Below are 21,276 nucleotides of genomic sequence, written 5' to 3'. Positions count from 1 at the left end.
GAATTTAGCGATTCATCACTTACGTACAACACCCAGTGCTCATCCCAACAAGTGCCCTCCTTAATGGCCTCACCCATTTCACCCACCCCCCACCTCCCCTCCAGCAACCCTCAGTTTGTTGTCTGTATCTAAGAGTCTCTTATGGTTTGCTTCCCTCTCTGTTTTTATCTTATTTTTCCTTCCCTTCTCCTGTGTTCATCTGCTGTGTTTCTTAAATTCTACATATGAGTGAAAGCATATAGTTGTCTTTCTCTGATTGACTTATTTCGCTTAGCATAATACACTCTAGTTCCATCTACGGTTGTCACAAATGGCAAGGTTTCATTCTTTTTCATCGCCAAATAGCATTCCATTGTATATATACACCACATCTTCTTTATCCATTCATCAGTTGATAAACATTTGGGCGCTTTCCATAATTTGGCTATTGCTGATAGTGCTGCTACAAACATTGGGGTGCAAGTGCCTCTTTGAATCCGCATTTTTGGATCCTTTGGATAAATACCTGGTAGTACATCTGTTCTGATCTTTATTATTTTCGTCCTTCTACTAACTTTGAGCTCTTTTCTTTTTTTCCCTAATTCCTTTAGGTATAAGGTTTAGTGTTTGAGATCTTTTTCTTTTTTTTGTCTCTTGGGGTAGACCTGTATTACTATAAACTTCCTTCTTAGAACTGCTTTTGCTGTGTCCCTAAGATTTTGGGTCAGGGGTGCCTGGCTGGCTCGGTGGGCGGGTCATGTGACTCTTGATCTTGATCTTGAAATCTGGAAGATTTCAATCTTCTTAAATGCACTGAGAACTTGCGTTGTGGCCTCTAACACAGAACTATCCGGAGACTGCTCTGTGTGCACTTGGAAAGAATGTGTATTCTGATGTTTTGGGAAGAAATGTTCTGAATATACCTGTTAAGTCCACAGGGTCTCACGTGTCATTCAAAGCCACTGTTCCATTACTGATTTTTGGTCTGGGTGATCTATCCAACGATGTAAGTGGGGTGTTAAAGCCCCCTACTATCGAGTATTACTGCCAATCTTCCCCTTTATGTCTGTTAATATTTGCTTCATATATTCAGGTGCTTCTATGTTGGGTGCATATGTATTTGCCGTTGTTATATCCTCTTACTGGATTGATCCCTTCATCATTATATAATGGCAGTCCTTATTTTAAAGTTTATCCAGTCTAAGTATCACTACCTCAGCTTTTGGTTTGCTGGTTTATTTACGTTTGCTTGAATATCTTTGTCCATCCCTTCATGTTCAATCTGCACGTGTCTTCATATTTTATTTTATTTTATTCCATTCCATTCTATTTTATTTTATTTTATTTTATTTTGGGGAGGGAAGAGAGAAGAGGACAGAAGATCTGAAGTGGGCTGCATACTGACAAGTTGATAGCAGCCAGCCTGATGTGGGGCTTGAACTCACGAACCACAAGATCATGACTTGAGCCGAAGTCAGTCACTCAACCGACTGAGCCACCCAGATGCCCCCGATCTGCATGTGTCTTTAGGTCTGAAGTGAGTCTCTTACAGGGAGCAGATAGATGCGTCTTGGTTTTTAAATCCATTCAGTCACCCTATGTCTTTTGATTGGAGCATTTATGTTTAAAGTAATTATTGATAGATATGCCCTATTGATTTTCAAAGCCAGACATTCTGGGGGCTTGCCTTCCTGGCGCAGGTCCCCAGATGGGTGTTGCATGATGTGGAGCCTGAACGCCCTGCTGCTCAGGGAGAACCTTTGTACTGGTGACATCCCTCCAGCCTGTGGGTCACCGCAATGGGGGTTTTGGTTCCTGACCTGACTGTGTTTTGCTGCTGTTACCCTCCTTGGTGTGGCTTTATTTCCATGTCTTTACCTGTGGAAGAGCTGTTCGGCTAGTCTTCGGGTCGCTCTCAGAGAGAGTTGCTCTAATGTAGTTGCAGCTTTGGTGTCTTCATGGGGGGAGGTAAGTTCAGGATGTTCCTACCCTACCATCTACCCCTGGCTTCTTCTAGCTATCATCTCCCATATTTCTTGTGCAAAGGTTTCCCTGTCTATGTGGTTTCTGTGAGAGTGCTCATGCTTATACAAGATGGTGCCTCTCCTGGACAGAGATCCAAAGGTGGGCATATGACTCAAACTGGACTAATTGGTACATTTCCAAACAATTTGCAGTTAGATCCAAAAGAGAGTCAACTGATTGATCTTTGGGTGCTTGGATCATTAACCATGGTAAGATTTGGACTTGGCGGCCATATTTCCTGTCCTGCGGACTAAGAAGGCAGAGAAAGCCAGTTTGTGGTGAAAAAGAAGAAAGGGGGAGACCCAAAGAGTATCAGAGACTGAGGGGCCCTGATCGTGTGCACTAAAGTCCCCTGTTTCAGTTCATTCCAGAAGCCCAGCTGTATTTTTGTCCTCAAGTTCCAAGACACATCCAAGCATCCTTATCATAAATTCATCTTTTCTGCTTAAGTTAGCCTGAGTGAGTTCCTCTTTGCAATTCAAAGAATCCTGTCTTAGCACCTCATTACCCCCATTTCCAAAGGCCACTTGTCTTATTAACCCCATTATTTCTCTATACTTCCTTCTTTCCTTTTTTCCTCCTCTTTCCATCATCCCTTTACCTCCAGAAAATGGAAACATGTCCTAGCCTCACCACACACACACACACGCACACACACACACACACACACACACACACACACACACACTTTCTGGCATTAGATTCAATGAAAAACAAAGAAGGGAGACAGGAAGACAAGACGTTTCTTACTTTGACAAGTGTTCTCATTGGAATTCTCGAATTGTGTGTCCCCAGAGAGGAGTTTGTACCCAGGATTACAGTGGCAGTGGAAACTTCCTTCGACATTCTGGCATGCAGCGTTAAGTCCACAATATATGCTAATGGGTGGTTTACATTCATCAATGTCTGGAACACAAAAGAGGAATTTAGACATTCATTTGACAAAGATTTATGGAGCATCTAATACATGCCAGAGGCTATACCTGTTCCACCAGGGTCTGTCCTGGCTTTCCAGGACAACTCAGTCAAGGTAATGGGTTGTCTTTGTTCTTCCCTTTCCTCGTTGACTTTGGTTGGGTTCTCTGAGAAGCAGGCATTGAGATAAGAATTCATGGGCAAGTACTTCATGTGGGAGGTGATCTCAGAAAACACTGGAAGGGAGGTGGTGAAATGAGACAGGGAAAGGAAAGCAGAAAATAAAGAGGTATGTTTCCATTGTGGGCGATAGGGACTCAATTCCCCTGGGAACCTCTGGGAGGTGGTGTAGAGCACACACTTCAGAGGCACTTTCTAAGGGGTGGGGGCTGGGATATTTATCCGCGAAATCTTTTTCTCTTTTAAGTTTTTATTTAAATTGTAGTTAGTTAACATACAGCGTAATATTGGTTTCAGGAGTAGAATTTGGTGATTCGTCACTTCCACACATCACCCAGTGCTCATCGCAACGTTACTCAGTGCACATCCCTCCTTAATGCCCATCACCCATCTAGCTTACCCCCTCCCACCTCCCTCCATCAACCTTCGGTTTATTCTCTATAGCTAAGAATCTCTTATGGTTTGCCTCCCTCTCTCTCTCTTTTCCCCTTCCCCTATGTTCATCTGTTTTGCTTCTTAAATTCCACATATGAACAAAATCATGGTATCTATCTCTCTCTGACTTATTTTGTTTAGCACAATACACGCCAGTTTCATCCACATCATTGCAAGTGGCAAGATTTCCTTCTTTTTTATGGCGGAGTAACAGTCCACTGTATAGATATACCACATCTTCTTTATCCCCTCATCAAGTGATGGACGCTTGGGCTCTTTCCATGCTGTGGCTATGGTTGATAATGCTTTTGTCTGCCCAATCTTACCATTTATCGGGAAAGCAGTGCTTGCAGGGATAGCTTACTCTTTGATGCTCACACCTGTCCCGAGCATGAGCTAAGGGGTCTCCAGTAGCCAGAGAGAGCCTTAGACTTGGCAAAAGAGTGGCCAAGGCCGAGGGCATCTAAAGTGGAATACCGACCATGTCTGCTGTTATGAATGTTTGTAGGTCTCCTCAATTCAATATGTTGAAATCCTAACTCCCGGTGTGGCTGTGTTTGGAAATGGGGTGTCTAAGGATGGAACAGGCTAAATGCGATCATGAGAATGGGGCCCCGATCTGATAGGATTAGTGTCTGTAGAAGAAGAGACATGAGGGCTTCCTTCCCTGCCCGACCACTGTGTGTGTGCAGTGAGGAAAGGCCATATGAAGAGACAGCAAGGAGACAGACACCTTCAAGCCAGGAAGAGAGGTTTTCCCCAGAAAAGACAACTGCCAGAACCTCGACCGTGGGCTTCCCAGCCTCCAGAACGGCGAGAAAATAAACTTCTGTTGTTTAAGCCGCCCGGTCCGTGGTGTTTTGTTACAGCAACCCGGGCACAGTCATACACCTGCTAGATTAACCGACTGAGGGAGAATGTCTTGATTAAGTCAACATGTCTCCAGTCCTGAGGGTCCCCGTAGGCCCTTTCCAAATGTCACATGGGTGGTGAGGATGTCCCCATCCGATCTGGCACACATGAAATGGGGAATTTTCAGACTGTGACATAGCGTCGCAGATGAGCTTTGCTGCCTGCTCCATAGCCATTCTCTTTTGAGGAAGCCAGATGTGACAGTCTCGTTCCCATCTCGCAGGCACTCTGTCCCCCAGCCTCCCTGTGTCAGCTTTCAGGTCGCACCCCTAAGCCAATGGAAAGTAAGGATGTTCTCCCTGGGGAGCCCGCGAGGAACCTCAGTGAGCGTGAGACAGAAGTGGCCACAGAGGAATGAGCCTCAGATGGTGCTGCGTTCCCTCTGCAGCCCCGCAAGCTTGAAGACAGTTCTGTGATCCGTGGGAGGGTCGCTGGTGGATCACGCGGATAAGAGGATGGAACACTCCCCACCTGGGCAGGATAGAACCTTCTCGCGAAAGTGAACAGCGGAGAGAGCGCCCGGCGCGAAGCAAGCACAGGAGAGAGTGCCCCAAATAAAGGACAGGTGGCAAGTGTGAAACCAGGAAGAAGAGAAACAGCCTGTGGGGAAAGGCAGGGCGGGAGAAGCAGGGGCGAGCAGGGAACCCTGAGAAAATGTGAACTTCACGGGGATGTGGCAGGGCAGCTAAGGAGGGGGGTGAAACAACAGCGTTCTCCTGATCTCACTTCTTTCCTGGGGGAGGGGAAGCAAGGGTGAAATGAAGCAGCTTTTTTTTTTTTTTTTTTTTTTAAATTCCTGTATCGTTAACACACAGTGTTGTATTAGTTTCAGGTGCATAGCGCGGTGACCCTACGCTTGTTACGTGCCCATCACGGTGGGTTCGTGCCCACCGTGGGCCTACTCGGTGCCCATCACGGTGAGTTCGCTCTTCATTCCTTCACCTGAAACGAAGCGTCTTGCTGGGGAAAACAGTGCATCTTGGCGGGGGGAGTAACTGCTGAGTTTGGAAGATGATGGCACAGACACACATGTGTGATTATGAAATTAAGAGAAGAGGAGGTCGCCGTGAAGGGGTTGGAAAGGTCTATCAGAACTTCCAGATAAATGAAAGAAGATGCTGACTTCGTGAGTTTCTTTCTTTCTTTCTTTCTTTCTTTCTTTCTTTCTTTCTTTCTTTCTTTCTTTCTTCCCTTTCCTCTTTTTCTTTCTTTCCTCCCTCCCTTCCTTCCTCCCTTCCCTCATTTTCTTTCCTCCCTTCCCTCTTTCTTTTTCTTTCTCTCTTTCCTCCCTCCCTTCATTCCTCCCTTCCCTCTCTTTCTCTTTCCTTCCTCCCTTCCTTTCTCCATTCCCTTTTTCTTTCTTTTTCTCTTTCCTCCCTCCCTTTCTTTCTTCCTTTCTCTTTGCTCCCTCCCTTCCTTCCCTCTTTTTCTTTCTTTTCTTTTCTTTCTCTTTCTTTCTTTCCTTTTTCTCTCTTTTGTCCCTCCCTTCCCTTTTCTTTCTTTATTTTCCTTTCTTTCTTTCCTTCTTTTTCTCTTTCTTCCTTTCTTTTTTTCTCTTTCTTCCCTCCCTCCCTTCCTCCTTTCCCTCTCTCTTTCTTTCTCTCCTTCCTCTCTCCCTTCCTTCCTCCCTTCCCTCTCTTTCTTTTTCTTTCTTTCCTCCCTCCCTTCCTTCCTCCCTTTCCTCTTTCTTTCTCTCTTTCCTCCCTCCTTTCCTTCTTCCCTTTCTTTCTTTTTCTTTCCTTTTCTGTTTTCTCCCTCCCTTTTTGTCTTTTCTTTGTTTCTTTCTTCTCTTTTCTCCCTCCCTTCCTCCCCTCTTTCTTTCCCTTTCTTTCTTTTCTTTCCCTTTCTTTTCTTTCTTTCTTTCTTTCTTTCTTTCTTCCTTTCTTTCCTTTTTCTCTCTTTCATCCTTCCCTTCCTCCCTTCCTCTTTCTTTCTTTCTTTCTTTCTTTCTTTCTTTCTTTCTTTCTTTCCTTTTTCTCTTTCATCCCTCCCTTCCTCCCTTCCTCTTTCTTTCTTTCTTTTCTTTCTTTCTTTCTTTCTTTCTTTCTTTCTTTCTTTCTTTCTTTCTTTCTCTTTCTCCTTCCTCCTTTCCTTTCTCCCTCCTTTCCCCCATTCTTAAAGACATTACTTTTAAGTTTGTTTAATTTTTGAGAGAGAGAGAGAGAGAGAGAGAGGAAAGAAAACACCCACGCCTGTGGGGGGATGGGCAGAGAGAGAGGGAGACAGAGGATCCCAAGCAGGTTCTGTGCTGACAGCAGAGAGCCCAATGCGGGGCTCAAACTCAGGAACCATGAAATCATGACCCGAGCCCAAGTCAGACACTTAACTGACTGAGCCATCGAGGTGCCCCGGAAGCATTTCTTTCTTGATGAGTGTTGAGCCAATAGATTTTTCCGCGTGGCAGTCGCCACCCACAGCAGTCCCCATGCTGCCTCCCTTCCACTCCCGCCACCGGGTGGTTTGAAAATTACCCCTTTACCATTGCATGTCTCAAGGGGGAATGTGAAGAATTTCTTCCCAGAGTCAGAAGCGTATCCAGAGTCGCAGGTACAGTAGGTGCCGTGGACACAGAAAGCGTGTTGGGGGCACTGTGGACAGGTAGCTGCTGCAGGGAAAAGAGAGGGCAGGTCAGATGTCACCGGGGTTGAGAGACGTCTGTTACCATTTGGCTTTGCCTCTCTGACTGGGGCCTCTCCAGGATGAGGAAGGCTACACCCTTTTCCTCCTTTGAGATCTTAAGTACATTACAAAAGGAGAGCTACGAAACCCAAGTTACAGAACAAAGTGAGGATTCGTTTGCATGACAGAGGTCTGGAGTTGGCGTTAATTTTCACACAAAAATTTCAATGCAATATAATGGTGCTATTGTCAGGCACAGGATTTTTATTTTTACTTATTTAGTTATTTAAGTTTTTATTTACTTATTTTGAGAGAGAGGGAGGGAGGGGCAGAGAGAGAGAGAGAGAGAGAGAGAGAGAGAATCCCAAGCAGGTTCTGCACTGTCAGCGCAGAGCCCTCTGCAGGGCTCGGTCTCACCAACCGTGAGATCATGATGTGAGCCGAAATCAGGAGTCGCGCGCTTAACCCACTGAGCCACCCAGGCGCCCCCATTGCAGAATCTTTAAAAGGAGGGAATGGATTGGTTAAGACCCTGGGGTCGATCCTGGCTCCACAACTTATCAGCCGTGTGTCTTTGCATCTCTCTGTGCCTTGTACCCTCATCTGTAAAATGGATTATTGTGAAGAGTAAGTGAATTAATACATGTAAAGTGTGTTGGGCAGTGCCTGGCACACAAGACGTATCAGCTAGGATTATAAAAACTTGAAAGTGTAGGGACCCACAGGAGGTATATTCGGATACGGGTTCACATTATCTTTGCAAGTCTATGTATGACTCCAAATAGATAGAGATACGCTAATGATCTTAAGGTGGGCCCTCTTGGGAATGATTGGAGCCGAGGAAGTATCTCGAACACTCCCTATGCGGTGTTCACAGGGAGAGGGGACTGGGAACCTGATGGGGGCCACAATGCAGTCTGGCTACTCAGAATGCATCCCCCAGCAGTTGGTTAGAAATGCAGAAGCTCAGGCCCCACCCTTACACCTGCTGAATCAGAATCTAGTGAGATCTCTAGGGGATTAAAGTTAGCCTTAAATCATCTTGTTTATTTTTTTTGTTTTTGTTTTGGTGCCTCGCTTATTATCAGAATAAAATGATTACCGTCCTGCTCTGTCTCTCCCCTCTGGAGTGCTCACTTCACTTCCTTTGTGTGTTTTAGCCTCTGTTCTATTTCTACATTGGGCACATTGTGGTGACTGAAAACAAATGAACAAAGGACACTAAAGTAAAAAGATACATTAAGGGGTGCCTGGCCGACTCCGTTGGAAGAGCGTGTGACTCTTAATCCTGGGGTCGTGAGTTTGAGCTCCACACTGGGTGTAGAGATTACATAAATAAATAAAACCTGGGGCGCCTGGGTGCCTCGGTCGGTTAAAGGGTCTGACTTCGGCTCAGGTCCTGATCTCACGGTCCGTGGGTTCGCGCCCCGCGTCGGAGCAAGCATCCCCAAGTTCTACTCCCAGAACAAGCCTCTTTGCTCTAGCCCATTGGAGGATGTGAGTGGTCCCAGATGTACCCTTGGTCTCCACCTTTCCTGGTCTCGGACTGTGGAGAAGTCAGGTGTTGAGCACTTACCTTTGGTCATCCGAGCCATGACTTCTGACAAACTTAGCAGAAAACAGAGTCCTGGAACAGGGAAGCAGAAGGGAGACACGTGAGATGGCTGTGGAAAGATTCCAGGAAATTCTCCAAGGGCTGTGTACCCGCTATCCACTGCTACGTAAAAACCATCACAAAATGTAGTGGCTCAAAACAGCAAGGTTCATTTTATCTCTCATGATTTCTGTGCTCTGGGAAGGGCTCAGCTGGGTGATTCTGGCTTGGGGTTTCTTACACGGTTGCAGTTAGGCAGTGGCTGGGGCTGGAGCAGCTGGGAACTGACCATGCATTGTCACCCCTTTATGGAGCCTTAGACTTGGGGAGTTTGGCCTTCCTCCCAACATGGCAACCTTGGGCAGGCAGCTTCCATGGCAGTTCAGAACTCTAAGAAGGAGTTTCCCCGCCAACAGGCTATGTGTCCTGTTAAGATCCAGCCCTGGAAGCCATGAAACTCCACTCCTATCACATTCTCTTGGTTACAAGCAAGTCGCCAATCCACTCAGATTTACGTGGATAAGAATCAGTCTTCCTCTTGAGGGAAGATGGGCAAGGTTCTAGAAACACGTCTTAGAAGGGAAGTATTGTTTTTGCCTTCTTGGGAAATGTGGGCTGCCTCTACTGTGGCTGATCAAGTGCTCCTTCCTCTTCCCCAAACCTTCCCAGCATCTGGTGGTGTCATCAGCGTGTTCCTGCTCGGGTCAAGACCTGAAGACAATGGATAGATGGGTGGCTTCTCTTTCCCTTTCCTGAGAAATCCGACACCACTCTGATAGCTAGTTCTCCCCTCACCTTCTTTTCATTCTTATTACATACCAATATCTAGAGTTATTTTCCATTTGCAAGGATAGTACTAACAGCTGGTATGGTGCAGGAATCGGCCAATCAGAATATACTCTGGACCCCCTTCTCTACTCCAGCAGATGTTAATATAGATGCCCAATTATGGGGAGGTGGGTTGGGTCCCAGGGCAGGATTTGGGTGGGCAGGAGTGTCGTGGGAGCTGGTCCTGGGCAATGATTGGTTACAAATGGTGTGAGAATCTTTCAATATGAACAGCCAACCAATGGCTCCTATAGTGCCCACTTGTTGAAGTTTAGCTCTGGTGACTAGTCATTTTATTTGCAACTTTGGTTACCCCTTGAGAAAGTGGCTTCTGCAGATGAATGGATACAGAAAATGTGATATATATAATGGAATATTAGTTGGTCTTAAAAAAATAAGAAAGTCCTGTCACTCGTGCAACATGGATAAACTACAGGACATTATTCTGAGTGAAATAAGTCAAACACAGAAGGGCAAATACTGTATGATTTCACTTAACGTGAAATATCGAAAGGAGTCACACTCATAGTAGCAGAGAACAGATTGGTGGTTAGCAGGGGCTAGGGGGAGAAGGAAATGGGAAATTGCTTTTCAATGGATATAAAGTTTTTGTTATATAAGGTAAGTTCTGGAGACCTGCTGTAAAACCTAGTACCTGTAGTTAACCATACAGTGTTGTGCAGTCCAACATGCATTAAAAGAATGGATCTCATTTTATATGTTCTTACCAAACACACACACACACACACACACACACACACACACACAGGGAAATTTTTGTAGGTGAAATGTTTGGTATCTTCATTGTGGTGATGGTATTATGGGTGTAAGGTGTATACATACGTACAAACTTATCAAGATGTATATACTAAATGTGTGCAACTTTTTGGTCTATCGATTATACCTCAATAGAGCTAAAATTAAAAAAGAAAGTGGGTCCTGGCAACGGAAGGGTCTCTGTTAACCAAGTTGGGCGACGGGTGTAGGTCAGGGTGGACCAGTTAGGTAGAGCTGGGGTGAACTTCAATTCCTGTACATAGAGGACTGAGATCAGGGGATTGAGAGAGTCTGAGGCCGACAGTCTGGAGAAGATGGGGGTGTGTGGCTTCCCTGGGGAGGTCCAGAACATGTATCAGCTGGTGGCTGTGAAACAACACTTACAGGGAATTTTTGGAGTAAAAGGCAGCATGCCCTGGGATGCAACCACTCCCTCCATCCTGCCTATAAACACGCCAGTGAAACCCCCTTGGAGAGAGATACCATGTCTTGGAGAGAGGATTTCTTTGGTGGGGGTGGGACAAAATTCTAAGGCCAGCCTCTACAACATCTAAGGGGAATTGAGTTCTCATTCCATGCCAGGCATTGTTCTAAGCACCCTAGGCACATGCCCTTAATCTAGCTTTGCAATGACTTCGGGAGATGAGTGCTGGTAGCATGATCCCAGTTGTGCAGATGAAGAAACAGAGACACAGAGGGGCGCCTGGGTGGCTCAGTCGGCTGAGCATCTGACTTCGGCTCAGGTCATGATCTCGTGGTTTGTGGGTTCGAGCTCCGCATCAGGCTCTGTGCTGACAGCTCGGAGCCTGCAGCCTGCTTCCGATTCTGTGTCTCCCTCTCTCCCTGCCCCTCCCCGGCTCACCCTCTCTCTATGTCTCTCAAAAATGAATAAATGCTAAAAAAAAAAAAAAAAAAAAAAAGAGAGAGAGAGAGAGAGGCACAGAGAGGCTAAGTAACTCGCTCCACTTCCCAGAGCTAGGCAGGGGCAGAGCTGAGATTCAACTCGGGCTCTGGGCTCCTGCTGATAACCTATCAACCCACATGACCTCTCTTTCAGAAATCCCACACGTGCTGCATGCATGGAGGTGCCATTGACAGCGACAGGTTTACAGTGACAACGACTGGAGGAAAGGGCACCTTTTCTTCCATAGATGCTGCTCCCCAGATATGATAGTCCAGTAGAAGGGGTGATATGTTACTTGGTCATTTGGGGGGCAATCTAGACCGACTGCAGGATTTGGGAGACAAAGCCCTATGGGCTAGCGGCAACCCTTTAAGAATGGGAGGGAGGGCAATGCTACCTCTTTTTGGGTTTCCCTTTATGAGTTTCTGGTGGTTGTGAAATTGCCACGAATTTAGTGGCTTAAAAACAACAGAAATGTATTCTCATATGGTTCCGTAGGCCAGACGTCCAAAGTTAGCCTCACTGGGCTAATATTATCAGTGGGGCTGCTTCCTTTTGGAAGTTCTAGGGGAGAATGCATGCCCTTCCACTTCTGGCTGTCAGAGGTGACCCATATTCCGCGGCTGACGGTCTACCCTCAAAACGAGCAGTCGAGTATCTTCCTTCCCTTCTGGTCTCCTGCCACCCTCTTAAAAGGACGCCCATGGTTAGAAGAGGCTCGCTTGTATAATCCAGGATAATCTCCCCATCTCAAGATCCTTAGCAGAATCCGTATCTGTAAAGTCCCTTTGAGCACGTGACACTGCTTGGGACAGGACACCTCAAAACATGCCGCTGTGGCATGTTGCTTATTTTATAGAGTGGAAGGCACTTGAGAAACAGCACTTGCAGGAAGGGCTTTCTGACCTACCTTTTCCTGCTTAGAATCAGGCCGTAACATTTCCCCCGAGAGAGAGGTGCCCCCCCTGTGCCAGGAAGCGAGGGATGTCCTTACCACCAGACTGGGAATGCACGCTGAAATGGATCTGTATAAACACACTCATTGGAACGGCCCTTGGCCTCCCCCCGTTATCCCTTCCAACAGACCTCCTAGTCACTTTCGCACCATTCACCATCCCTAGCCCCAACCCCTCCGTCTTGTCCCTTGACAAAGTCGTCATTTCTTTGTCGAAAAGGCACAAAAGCTTTGTGCTCTGGTGTCACTTTCCTGGGTCTTTGCTCTCTTGCGAAGGCTCCCGTGTACATGTTGCAGGGTAATGAAACTTGTCTGCTCCTCTCCTGTTAATGTCTTATGTCAGCTTAATTCTTATTCTTGGCCAGAGACCCTAAGAGGGTAGAGGTGAAGTTTTTCCTCCCCTACGCTCATGTGGTAACATATTCACAGGCTGCAGGGGATTAGGACGTTGACATCTTTGGGGGGCTGTCGTTCGTCCTTCCGTGCTGCCTGCATTAAAGAGGGTGCTCGTTGTGATCAGTTACTTACACAACCGCATTCATGGACCATTTTGAATAGTTGTTTGTCCAATGAATATATTCTCAGCTGGGCTGTGGACTGCTTAGCGGCAGGGTCCTGGCATATTTCCTAATATATTTAAATTTCCCTTCCCCTGGCTTTGGTATAATAATTACTTTGCAGAAGTGGCCTAACACTACACCTGCCCAAATGATGAATATAACTCACAGAGCCAAGTAGTAAAACATATAGGTTGAAAAGCGTTTCCTAGTTCCTGAGGCTCAGCAGCCGGGGCACCACCACATTTTCTTTTCTTTTCTTTTCTTTTTTTTTTTTTTAAATCTTTTTAACATTTATTTATTATTGAGAGACAGAGAGACACAGAGCATGAGCAGGGGAGGGGCAGACAGAGAGGGAGACACAGAATCCGAAGCAGGCTCCAGGCTCTGAGCTGTCAGCACAGAGCCCGACGCGGGGCTCGAACTCACAAACCGCGAGATCAGGACCTGAGCCAAAGTCGGATGCCCAACCGACTGAGCCGCCCAGGCGCCCCAACCACCACATTTTTTCAAGCCTAGTCCTCAGGGCCTCCTTCCAGTCCAGCCAGCAACCTGTGCTCAATACTATGTGCGTGCGTCTTAAAATTGGGGTTTCCCAAGAGTTATGAGCATGCCAGCATCCCACAGTTCTAAGAAACTTTAGAAATCAACCGCTGACTCTTTTTGTCAATGAGGAAACCGGTCTGGAGGTCAAGTGGCTTGGACACTATTTGTGCAAGTTGTTTAATTGCTTTGATTCCTTATATGAAACAGGGAGACAGCATTGCCTACCTCCTGGGGTTGGGGGTGATGACATAAACGAGGGCATGTGTGAAGTGTAATGTCTGGCAGAAATCACTCCGTAAATGCTAGCTGTCCCCACGATCATTTTGTTTGCACTAGAATCCAATTCTTCTTTTTTTTAAAAAAGATTTTTTTTAATGCTTATTTATTTTAGAGAGAGATGGACAGAGGGAGAGAGAGAGAGAGAGAGACAGAGCATGAGAAGGTGAGAGGTAGAGAGGGAGACCCAGAATCCGAAGCAGGCTCCAGGCTCTGAGCTGTCAGCACAGAGTTCAACCCAGGGTTTGAACCCACGAACCGCGAGACCATGACCTGAGCCAAAGTCGGATGCTCAACTGACTGAGCCACCCAGGTGCCCCGAGAGCTTATATTATTTTGATAGACTTTATGATCTACCACCTGCCTCTGCAACTAAACAGCTGTGAGACTTGAACCAAGTCCCATAACCTCTCTGTGATGGTATTTTGTATCATTCACGTGAAGAATTTGGTACAATAATGCAGGTAAAACCATTTTAGCTTGATGTGTGGCTAGAGTAAGTGCTCAATAAATGTAAGCTTTGGTTGATATTATGGTTATTGGTATGATTGATATTATGGCTATTGGTATTGCTATTTGATCTGGAGCCAGAAGGCTGGACAGGACTTCAGAGTTGGGAAACCGTCTACACAGAGGTGGCGACTGAAGCCACAGGATCAAGAGATTCCGGGAGCGGGAGCAGAAAGACGAGTCCTTGAGCAGAATCCTGTGGGAGGAGCATAATGGCAAAGAATTGGAGCCAGGCGGCTTGGGTTCGAGTCCTGACTGCCATTTACAAGCTGTGTGACCTTGGGCAGGTAACACAATCTCTCTGTGCTCGTTATTCTCATCCCTAAGATGAGGAAAATACTGGTACCCACCTCATCGGTCCACTGTGAGGACTGAATGGGTTAATACATACAAGGTGCATAGTGAGTGCTCGAAAATGTTGCTTGTTATTCATATTCTTGGCACAGGACAAAGAAAAAGGAGGTGGGGGGGGGGTAGAGAATGGCAAGAGAGGTAGAGAAAAAGTCGGATCAGTGCCAGGTCACACAATTATCAAGGAGGAGAGGATGTCAAACAGAAAACCTGTGAAGATGAATATGAACAAGCCCTTGGATTGGACCATTAGGAACATTTTAGGGATATTTGACAATGCAGTCTGAACAGGGTGGTGAGGAAAGAAACCATAAGCCAAGGGGAAGAAAAAAATTTTTTTTTAATGTTTATTTATTTTTGAGAGAGACAGAGACAGAATGCAAGCGGGTTGGGGCAGAGAGAGAGGGAGACACAGAATCGGAAGCAGGCTCCGGGCTCTGAGCTGTCAGCACAGAGCCCGACCCGGGGCTTGAATTCATGAGCTGTGAGATCATGACCTGAGCCGAAGTTGGACGCTCAACCGACGGAGCCACCCAGGCGCCCCAGAAGAGAATGTTTAAAGCAGAGCAGAAGAAAGAGAAGAAAAAGACAGCTGATTGTTGAACCCACTAGCTCGGTTCAATACCAAGGTCACAGTCAATCCCAAGGTCACACATACCTGGAAGGAGTGATGGCCCTTGCATTCCTGCATGTAGGTAACCTTTGCCAGCCAGCTTTTGAAGCTCCTCACTGTGCTTTTAAGCTGACCACCTCTCTGACTGCAAGGAAATATTAGGAGACTTGATACACATACCTTAGGTTAGCTGACTAAGGAAATTTCTATCAGAAAAGGGAACTTGTTCTTGTCTTTCACCACCAGACCCATGGTTCTGCTTTTTTGTTTATTTTCTGTACGTTTTCTGCACTCATTTTCATAGCTCCTTTGGTGGTAGGTTTTCATAGCTATTGTTGATTGCCCTTGGGGTGACAGAATCAATTGACCCTAGGAGAGGAATGCCTTTTAGTTACGGAGCATTATCTGAGGAGTGGGAAGTGACTTTGGTGTCAAAAGCAAGCTTAAATAACGCTGTGGTTTTGAGTTGGGTAAGCCAGAATTTAGGGTATTTCTGTTGGTATCTCAAGTTACTGGAGCAGTCATTTTCACAAATCTTGGTATTTTTACCTCCTTAGCAGATGGCACTCCACAGATCTGGCCGGAGTCTCAAAAATCCAGTCCAGGGTGATAACTTATTTGGTTATCTGGAGCAATCCAAACCAATTGCAGGATTTGGGAGAAAACCTTAAGTCCTTCCCTCCTCCGGCAAATATTTATCGAGACAAATATCACTAAGTGACAGGATCTCTGCTACTTTCTAGGGATACAGCAGTGAACAAAAGTAACACAATCTTTTCTATTAAGAACTACGGAGGGGGGCGCCTGGGTGGCGCAGTCGGTTAAGCGTCCGACTTCAGCCAGGTCACGATCTCGCGGTCCGTGAGTTCGAGCCCCGCGTCGGGCTCTGGGCTGATGGCTCAGAGCCTGGAGCCTGTTTCCGATTCTGTGTCTCCCTCTCTCTCTGCCCCTTCCCCGTTCATGCTCTGTCTCTCTCTGTCCCAAAAATAAATAAACGTTGAAAAAAAAAAATTAAAAAAAAAAAGAACTACGGAGGAAGGGAACTTGGAGGAAAAGCAGGTTTTTGGGGGGAGAGACAGGGTTAAGTTTTGGATAAGTTGATTTTGAGGTACTGTGATTTCAACATTCATTATACATACAGTCAATCTGGTTCATGCACAAAAGAGGGGGCTTTCCTCCCTGCTATCTATCAGACTGCTGTCTTTGCTACTGTTGACTTCGTGACAGTTTGTTCATTTTCTTATGCTGATTCCTATCCCTGACACCCTGGCCCTAGATTCAGGTTGGAAAGGTTCTCTTTGCTTCCTCCTGGTCCATCTCAGCCTAGCTGTGATGTTTAATAAAGCTCTACTGAGGTCAAGAGTAATGTGATCCTATTAAATCTAAGTCAGATCCTGCTCCTCCTCTCCTGAGAGCCTTCGGGAGTCCCGGTTCACTTAGAATAAAAGCCAGGGTCCTCACCATGGCCCATAAGTCCCTGCATGATCTGTCTCAGTCATCTCCTCGCCCTCGTCTCCTCCCAATCTCCCCCACCCTGCACTCTGCTTTCTCTGCCTCAGCCACCCTGGCTCCTTGCCTTTCCTTGGACATGCCAGGCACACTCCTGCCTCTGGGCTTTTGTACTTCTTGTTTTCTAAACGCTTTCTGCCTAATGCTGTTCTACCTAAATGCTTTCGCCCAGACTCCTGCATGCGACCACTGGCTCGCTTCAAGTCATTGCTTACGTGTCCCCTCTTTAGTGAGGTCTCCCCTGATCTCCCTGTCTAAATCTTTCTCTGTCTCTTCTTCCCTTCTTCTGTCTCTGTCTCTCTCACACACCCCCTCCATCCACTTCCCCCACTTGTTTCTATCCAGTGCACTCACCACCTTCTTTTTAAAAAATTATTTATTTTGAGAGAGAGAGAGATAGAGACAGAGCATGAGAAGGGGAGGGGCAGAGAGGAGAGACACAGAAGCAGGCTCCAGACTCTGAGCGGTCACCACAGAGCCCGGTGCAGGGCTCGAACTCGTGAACTGTGAGATCATGACCTGAACTGAAGTTGGCTGCTTAACTGACTGAGCCACCCGAGCACCCCATCACCACCTCCTACTAAACAAAACAATTTATTTCCTTTATTCTGTTTACTATCTCTCTGCCCTACTAGAATGCCAGCTCTATAGGGCAAGTAATTTTGTTTGGTTTATTCATCGCTGTATTTCCTGCACCTTACACAGGGTCTGGGGCATAATAGGTGCTCAATCAATACTGATTTAATGACACAGAGATCTGGCTGGAGGGCAGTTATCAGTTGCTCTCAGAAGTGGCTGCCCTTGGTGACTTCAAGTTCCTGACTATCCTGACTAGCCCTTGAGAGGTCTCTTGGTGGTGGTGGGGCTGGTAGCTTGGCTCTCAACAATGGGGATCTCCAGGTGTCTACAGACCTCAGAGTCCAGGTTTGACCTCCACCCTAACCCCAGATTGCACCGCTCTATTCTAGGCACAGGGGATAAAATAGTGAACAAAACAAAAATCCCCATTCTCATAAAGTCTTTTTTCTTTGCACATGCTGTTCCCTCTACTTGGAATTCATTCCTCTCTAATGCTAGGTGCACTTCCTCAAGACCCAGAAGCATTTCCTCCCCCCAAAACCTTCACAAAGCTAGCCCATACTAACTGATAGAAAATTCCTCATAGTGTGGCTACCTCGGGCCAGTTGCCTGTTAAGAACCCGAGGTAGGAATTGGGATCCACATGATGTGTTGGGGGACAGTAGGGGCTGGGGTGCCCATGAGTTTTTGGAGGAGAACTCTCTCGGGAGAAGGATATTAAGGGAGCATGATAGGCAGGGGAAGGAGCTAAATGAGGTGGTCTCAGTAGGAGTCTTAGCCTCGGTTTCATTCCCTGGGGGAGCTCTGGAGGGTGCACCATGGCTTTGATCCATCGGGAGGCAAGGCCTTTTATCCCCTGCATCCATTAGTCACTGGCTGTGGGCTGCCCCTTGGGGTGGAGTGGGGGACAGAACCTGACAGGCACAGTGATGGATGGGACCCGGGCAGAGTGCCAGAAGCAACCACCCACAGCACCCAAACCTTTCTCTGTGTATACCCACTGTCTCAAATGTTGCTACTCTGCCGTAGCCTGCTTTCCTTATTCTCTCTCCTGAGCGCAGTCCCCAGTAAATCACAAGCCTAGGGAGCCTGACCTAATAGAATCTCTCCCTTATTTGGTTGTCACCAAAAGAAAGTAGGAAAAAATAATTCAAGGTTCCTAACTCTTTATGATTTTACCTGAAACAAGATTTAGAAATAATATTATGCCAAGGCACAAACAAGATCCCTCAGCAATCTAATTTTATTGACGACGACCACGGTTAAATCCTATTTGGACCTAGATACAGAGTACTTAGTCCTTACACCATACTGCCACCTTCTGGAAAAACTAAGGAATAAGAAATTCAAAGTAGCTTCAAATGTTTGGTTTGTTAAGCAGGACTGAGGGTGAAGATTGAAACCTTTAGAGTGTAAGGAGCCGAGGCCAATCCTACAGAGTATTAACCAGTCCTTTTTTATGTTATCTTAAATATACTATTATATTCTTATTGCATTTGGAAATTAAGGTCCACAGATATTATTGAATTAATAAGCTAAATTTAGTAATAGGCATAGGAAATGGGGGTTAGGAAACTGGTCTTCATATTTATTCATCTATCCACCCACCCATCCATCCATCCATCCATCCATCCATCCATCCACCTATCCATCTTCCTTCTTTCCTTCCTTCTGTCCATCCATCCATCATCCATCTTCCTTCTTCCTTCTGTCCATCCATCCATCATCCATCCATCTATCCACCTATCCATCTTCTCTTTCCTTCCTTCCTCCTGTCCATCCATCCATCATCCATTCATCATCCATACATCCATCCACCTATCCAACTTCCTTCCTCCCTTCTCTTTCCTTCCTTCCCTCCTTCTGTCCATCCATCCATCATCTATCATCCATCCATCCTTTCTTCCATCCATCTACCCATCCATCTTCCTTCCTCCCTTCTTTCATTCCTTCCTTCCTTTTCTCCATCCATCCACCCATCCATCTTCCTTCCTTCCTTCCTTCTCTCCTTCTGTCGATCCATCCATCCATCCATCCATCCATCCATCCATCCATCCATCTATCCCTCCATCCGTCCCACAAATGTTTAGGATATGCCTTCTCTGTGTTTGGTGATTTCATGTCAGATTGATAAATTTTACTCAATCTTAACTTTCTCACATTTAAAATCCTGCCAATCCATTTACTCTTCAGAAGAAAAAATACATCCATGGCATTAATAAAATTTGATTTTCTTCCCTTGGTTTTTTAAAAAAAGCTTATTTATTTATTTGAAGAGAGACAGAGATAGCATGAGTGGGGGAAGGGCAGAGGGAGAGACATGGGAGGGGTGGAAAGAGAGGAAGAGAGAGAATCCCAAGCAGGCTCCATGCTGCCAGCGCAGAGTCTGACTCAGGACTTGAACTCACCACACCATGAGATCATGACCTGAGCCGGAACCAAGAGCAGGACACTCAACCAACTGAGCCACCCAGGCACCCCATTATTCCCTTTAATTGCTAAAAACATTATTTTTTTTTTAAAGTTTATTTAGTATTTATTTTGAGAGAGACAGAGACAGCATGAGTGGGGGAGGGGCAGAGAGCGAGGGAGACAGAGAATCCCAAGCAGGTTCCGCACCGTCAGCTTGGAGCCCGATTCCGGGCTTGAACTCACGAAACCATGAGATCATGACTGAAATCAAGACTTGGATGCCCAACTGACTAAGCCACCCAGAGCCACCCAGGAGCCTCCCAAATACATTCTTATGTAACTAGTTCTAGGGAATAAAATCAGAGTTGGTGCAGGGCAAGTTTGGGAATAGGTAAATGCCACGGGAGACAAATAAGGATGTTGCTGCGTAATTAACTCTTAACGCTGAGGTATTTTGAGTAGCTGTTGTAAGATACACTGTGAAATTATTTCTGCATCATTCAGTACTGTTTTACCACTGCACTTTTAATGACTTCACCATACTGCTCTACACGGAATTAGTCAGTCCTTTACAGATGCATGGGTAGGCTGATTCCAGTTACTTTGTAACCCAAAATGCTGCAATGAACAGCCTTATGTTTTTAACACAGATCCTGTGTCAATGTTTCTTTTTTCTTTAACTTTTAAAAAATTTATTGAAGTGCTCTTTATACCCACTGCGAGGCTTGAACTCACAATCCCAGGATCAAGAGTCGCGTGCTCTTCTGACAGAGATGGCTGGGCGCCCGGATCCCGTGTAAGTATTTCTATGGGAAAACTCACTGGAACTGGGTCAAAGGGTAAACACGTGGGAAATTCTGATTATTTTGTCCCAGTGGTGCTTTAAAAAGATTTGTGACTTACATTCCCTCCTGCTTTGATGGACTCTTCTTCACCTCTTTGGCGAGGGAGGGATTCCTGCCTGGCAGTTGTGGGCATGACCTCCGGTGCCAGACAGAGGAAAGTCACCGTAGTTTATGAGTCACATATACTCATAGTTCAGGGGAGGAGGAAGCCACACACCACACAGGGCCCCAGAGGGCTGCACTCAGGAACACTGTGCACGGCTCCTAGGCAGGCTTTGTAGTAACACGAGGGAGAGGGGTCTCCTGGTGCTGCTCCCCTCCCCCGACGGGAGGATGTGATGGGCTCGTCTGAATCATTCTGCAGGCTGGCAGGGCGCTGAAGCCTGCTACTCAGGACCCAACAGCAACTGCGCCTGGTCCCCAAGATAAGGAGGATGGTTTCCACGGGGGATCTTTTCTGTGGGAGCAGACTGGGGAGGCAAACTTATGGTTGGGTCAATCCAGGCTATCCCAGTTTCCCCAGACACCAGGGCAGCACGTGATACCGGACCTTGGGGCACCTGGGTGGCTCCTGGGTCAAACATCTGAATTCAGCTATTCAGCTCAGGTCGTGATCTCACAGGTCACGGATTCTAGCCCCGCGTTGGGCTCTCTGCGGTCAGCACAGAGCCTGCTTTGGATCCTCTGTCCCCCCTTCTCTCTCTGCCCACCCCCCCCCCCCCGCATCCTCTCCCAAAATAAGTAAATAAAAACCTTGAGAAAAGAAATACTAGACTTTACTTTTAGGCCTTATACCAAACGTCCCAAATGCGTTTGTCCACCCTCACCTGTGGCTTTGCGTTTCACGGCCTCAGTTGCCCATGGTCCAGACGTGGTTACCAGCCTAGTGCTACGTCACTACGCCTATGCCATTCAACTCACTTCATCTTTGCCCACAGGGACGGCCTCACAGAGG

At 46.5% G+C, this 21,276-nt stretch overlaps 1 protein-coding gene across 1 annotated transcript in view; it reads right to left on the bottom strand.

Moving 5' to 3' along the window:
- Positions 1-15,170, bottom strand: part of ADGRE3 (adhesion G protein-coupled receptor E3) — a 47,735-nt gene extending 32,565 nt beyond the window's left edge. The window contains exons 1-4 of the mRNA XM_025915810.2: positions 15,022-15,170; positions 8,642-8,692; positions 6,926-7,048; positions 2,755-2,910 (exon numbers count right to left, since the gene is read on the bottom strand). Of these exons, the coding sequence (XP_025771595.2) occupies positions 2,755-2,910; positions 6,926-7,048; positions 8,642-8,692; positions 15,022-15,046 (355 nt within the window). The 5' untranslated portion in view covers positions 15,047-15,170. The remainder of the gene's footprint in view (positions 1-2,754; positions 2,911-6,925; positions 7,049-8,641; positions 8,693-15,021) is intronic.
- Between the last annotated feature and the right edge of the window lie 6,106 nt (positions 15,171-21,276).

This window comes from Puma concolor, chromosome A2 (assembly GCF_028749965.1).
Source record: "Puma concolor isolate L17-30 chromosome A2, mPumCon1.1.hap2, whole genome shotgun sequence".
NCBI lineage: Eukaryota > Metazoa > Chordata > Mammalia > Carnivora > Felidae > Puma > Puma concolor.
The sequence above is the reverse complement of the archived record's forward strand: the minus strand, read 5'-3'. Positions and strand labels throughout refer to the sequence as shown.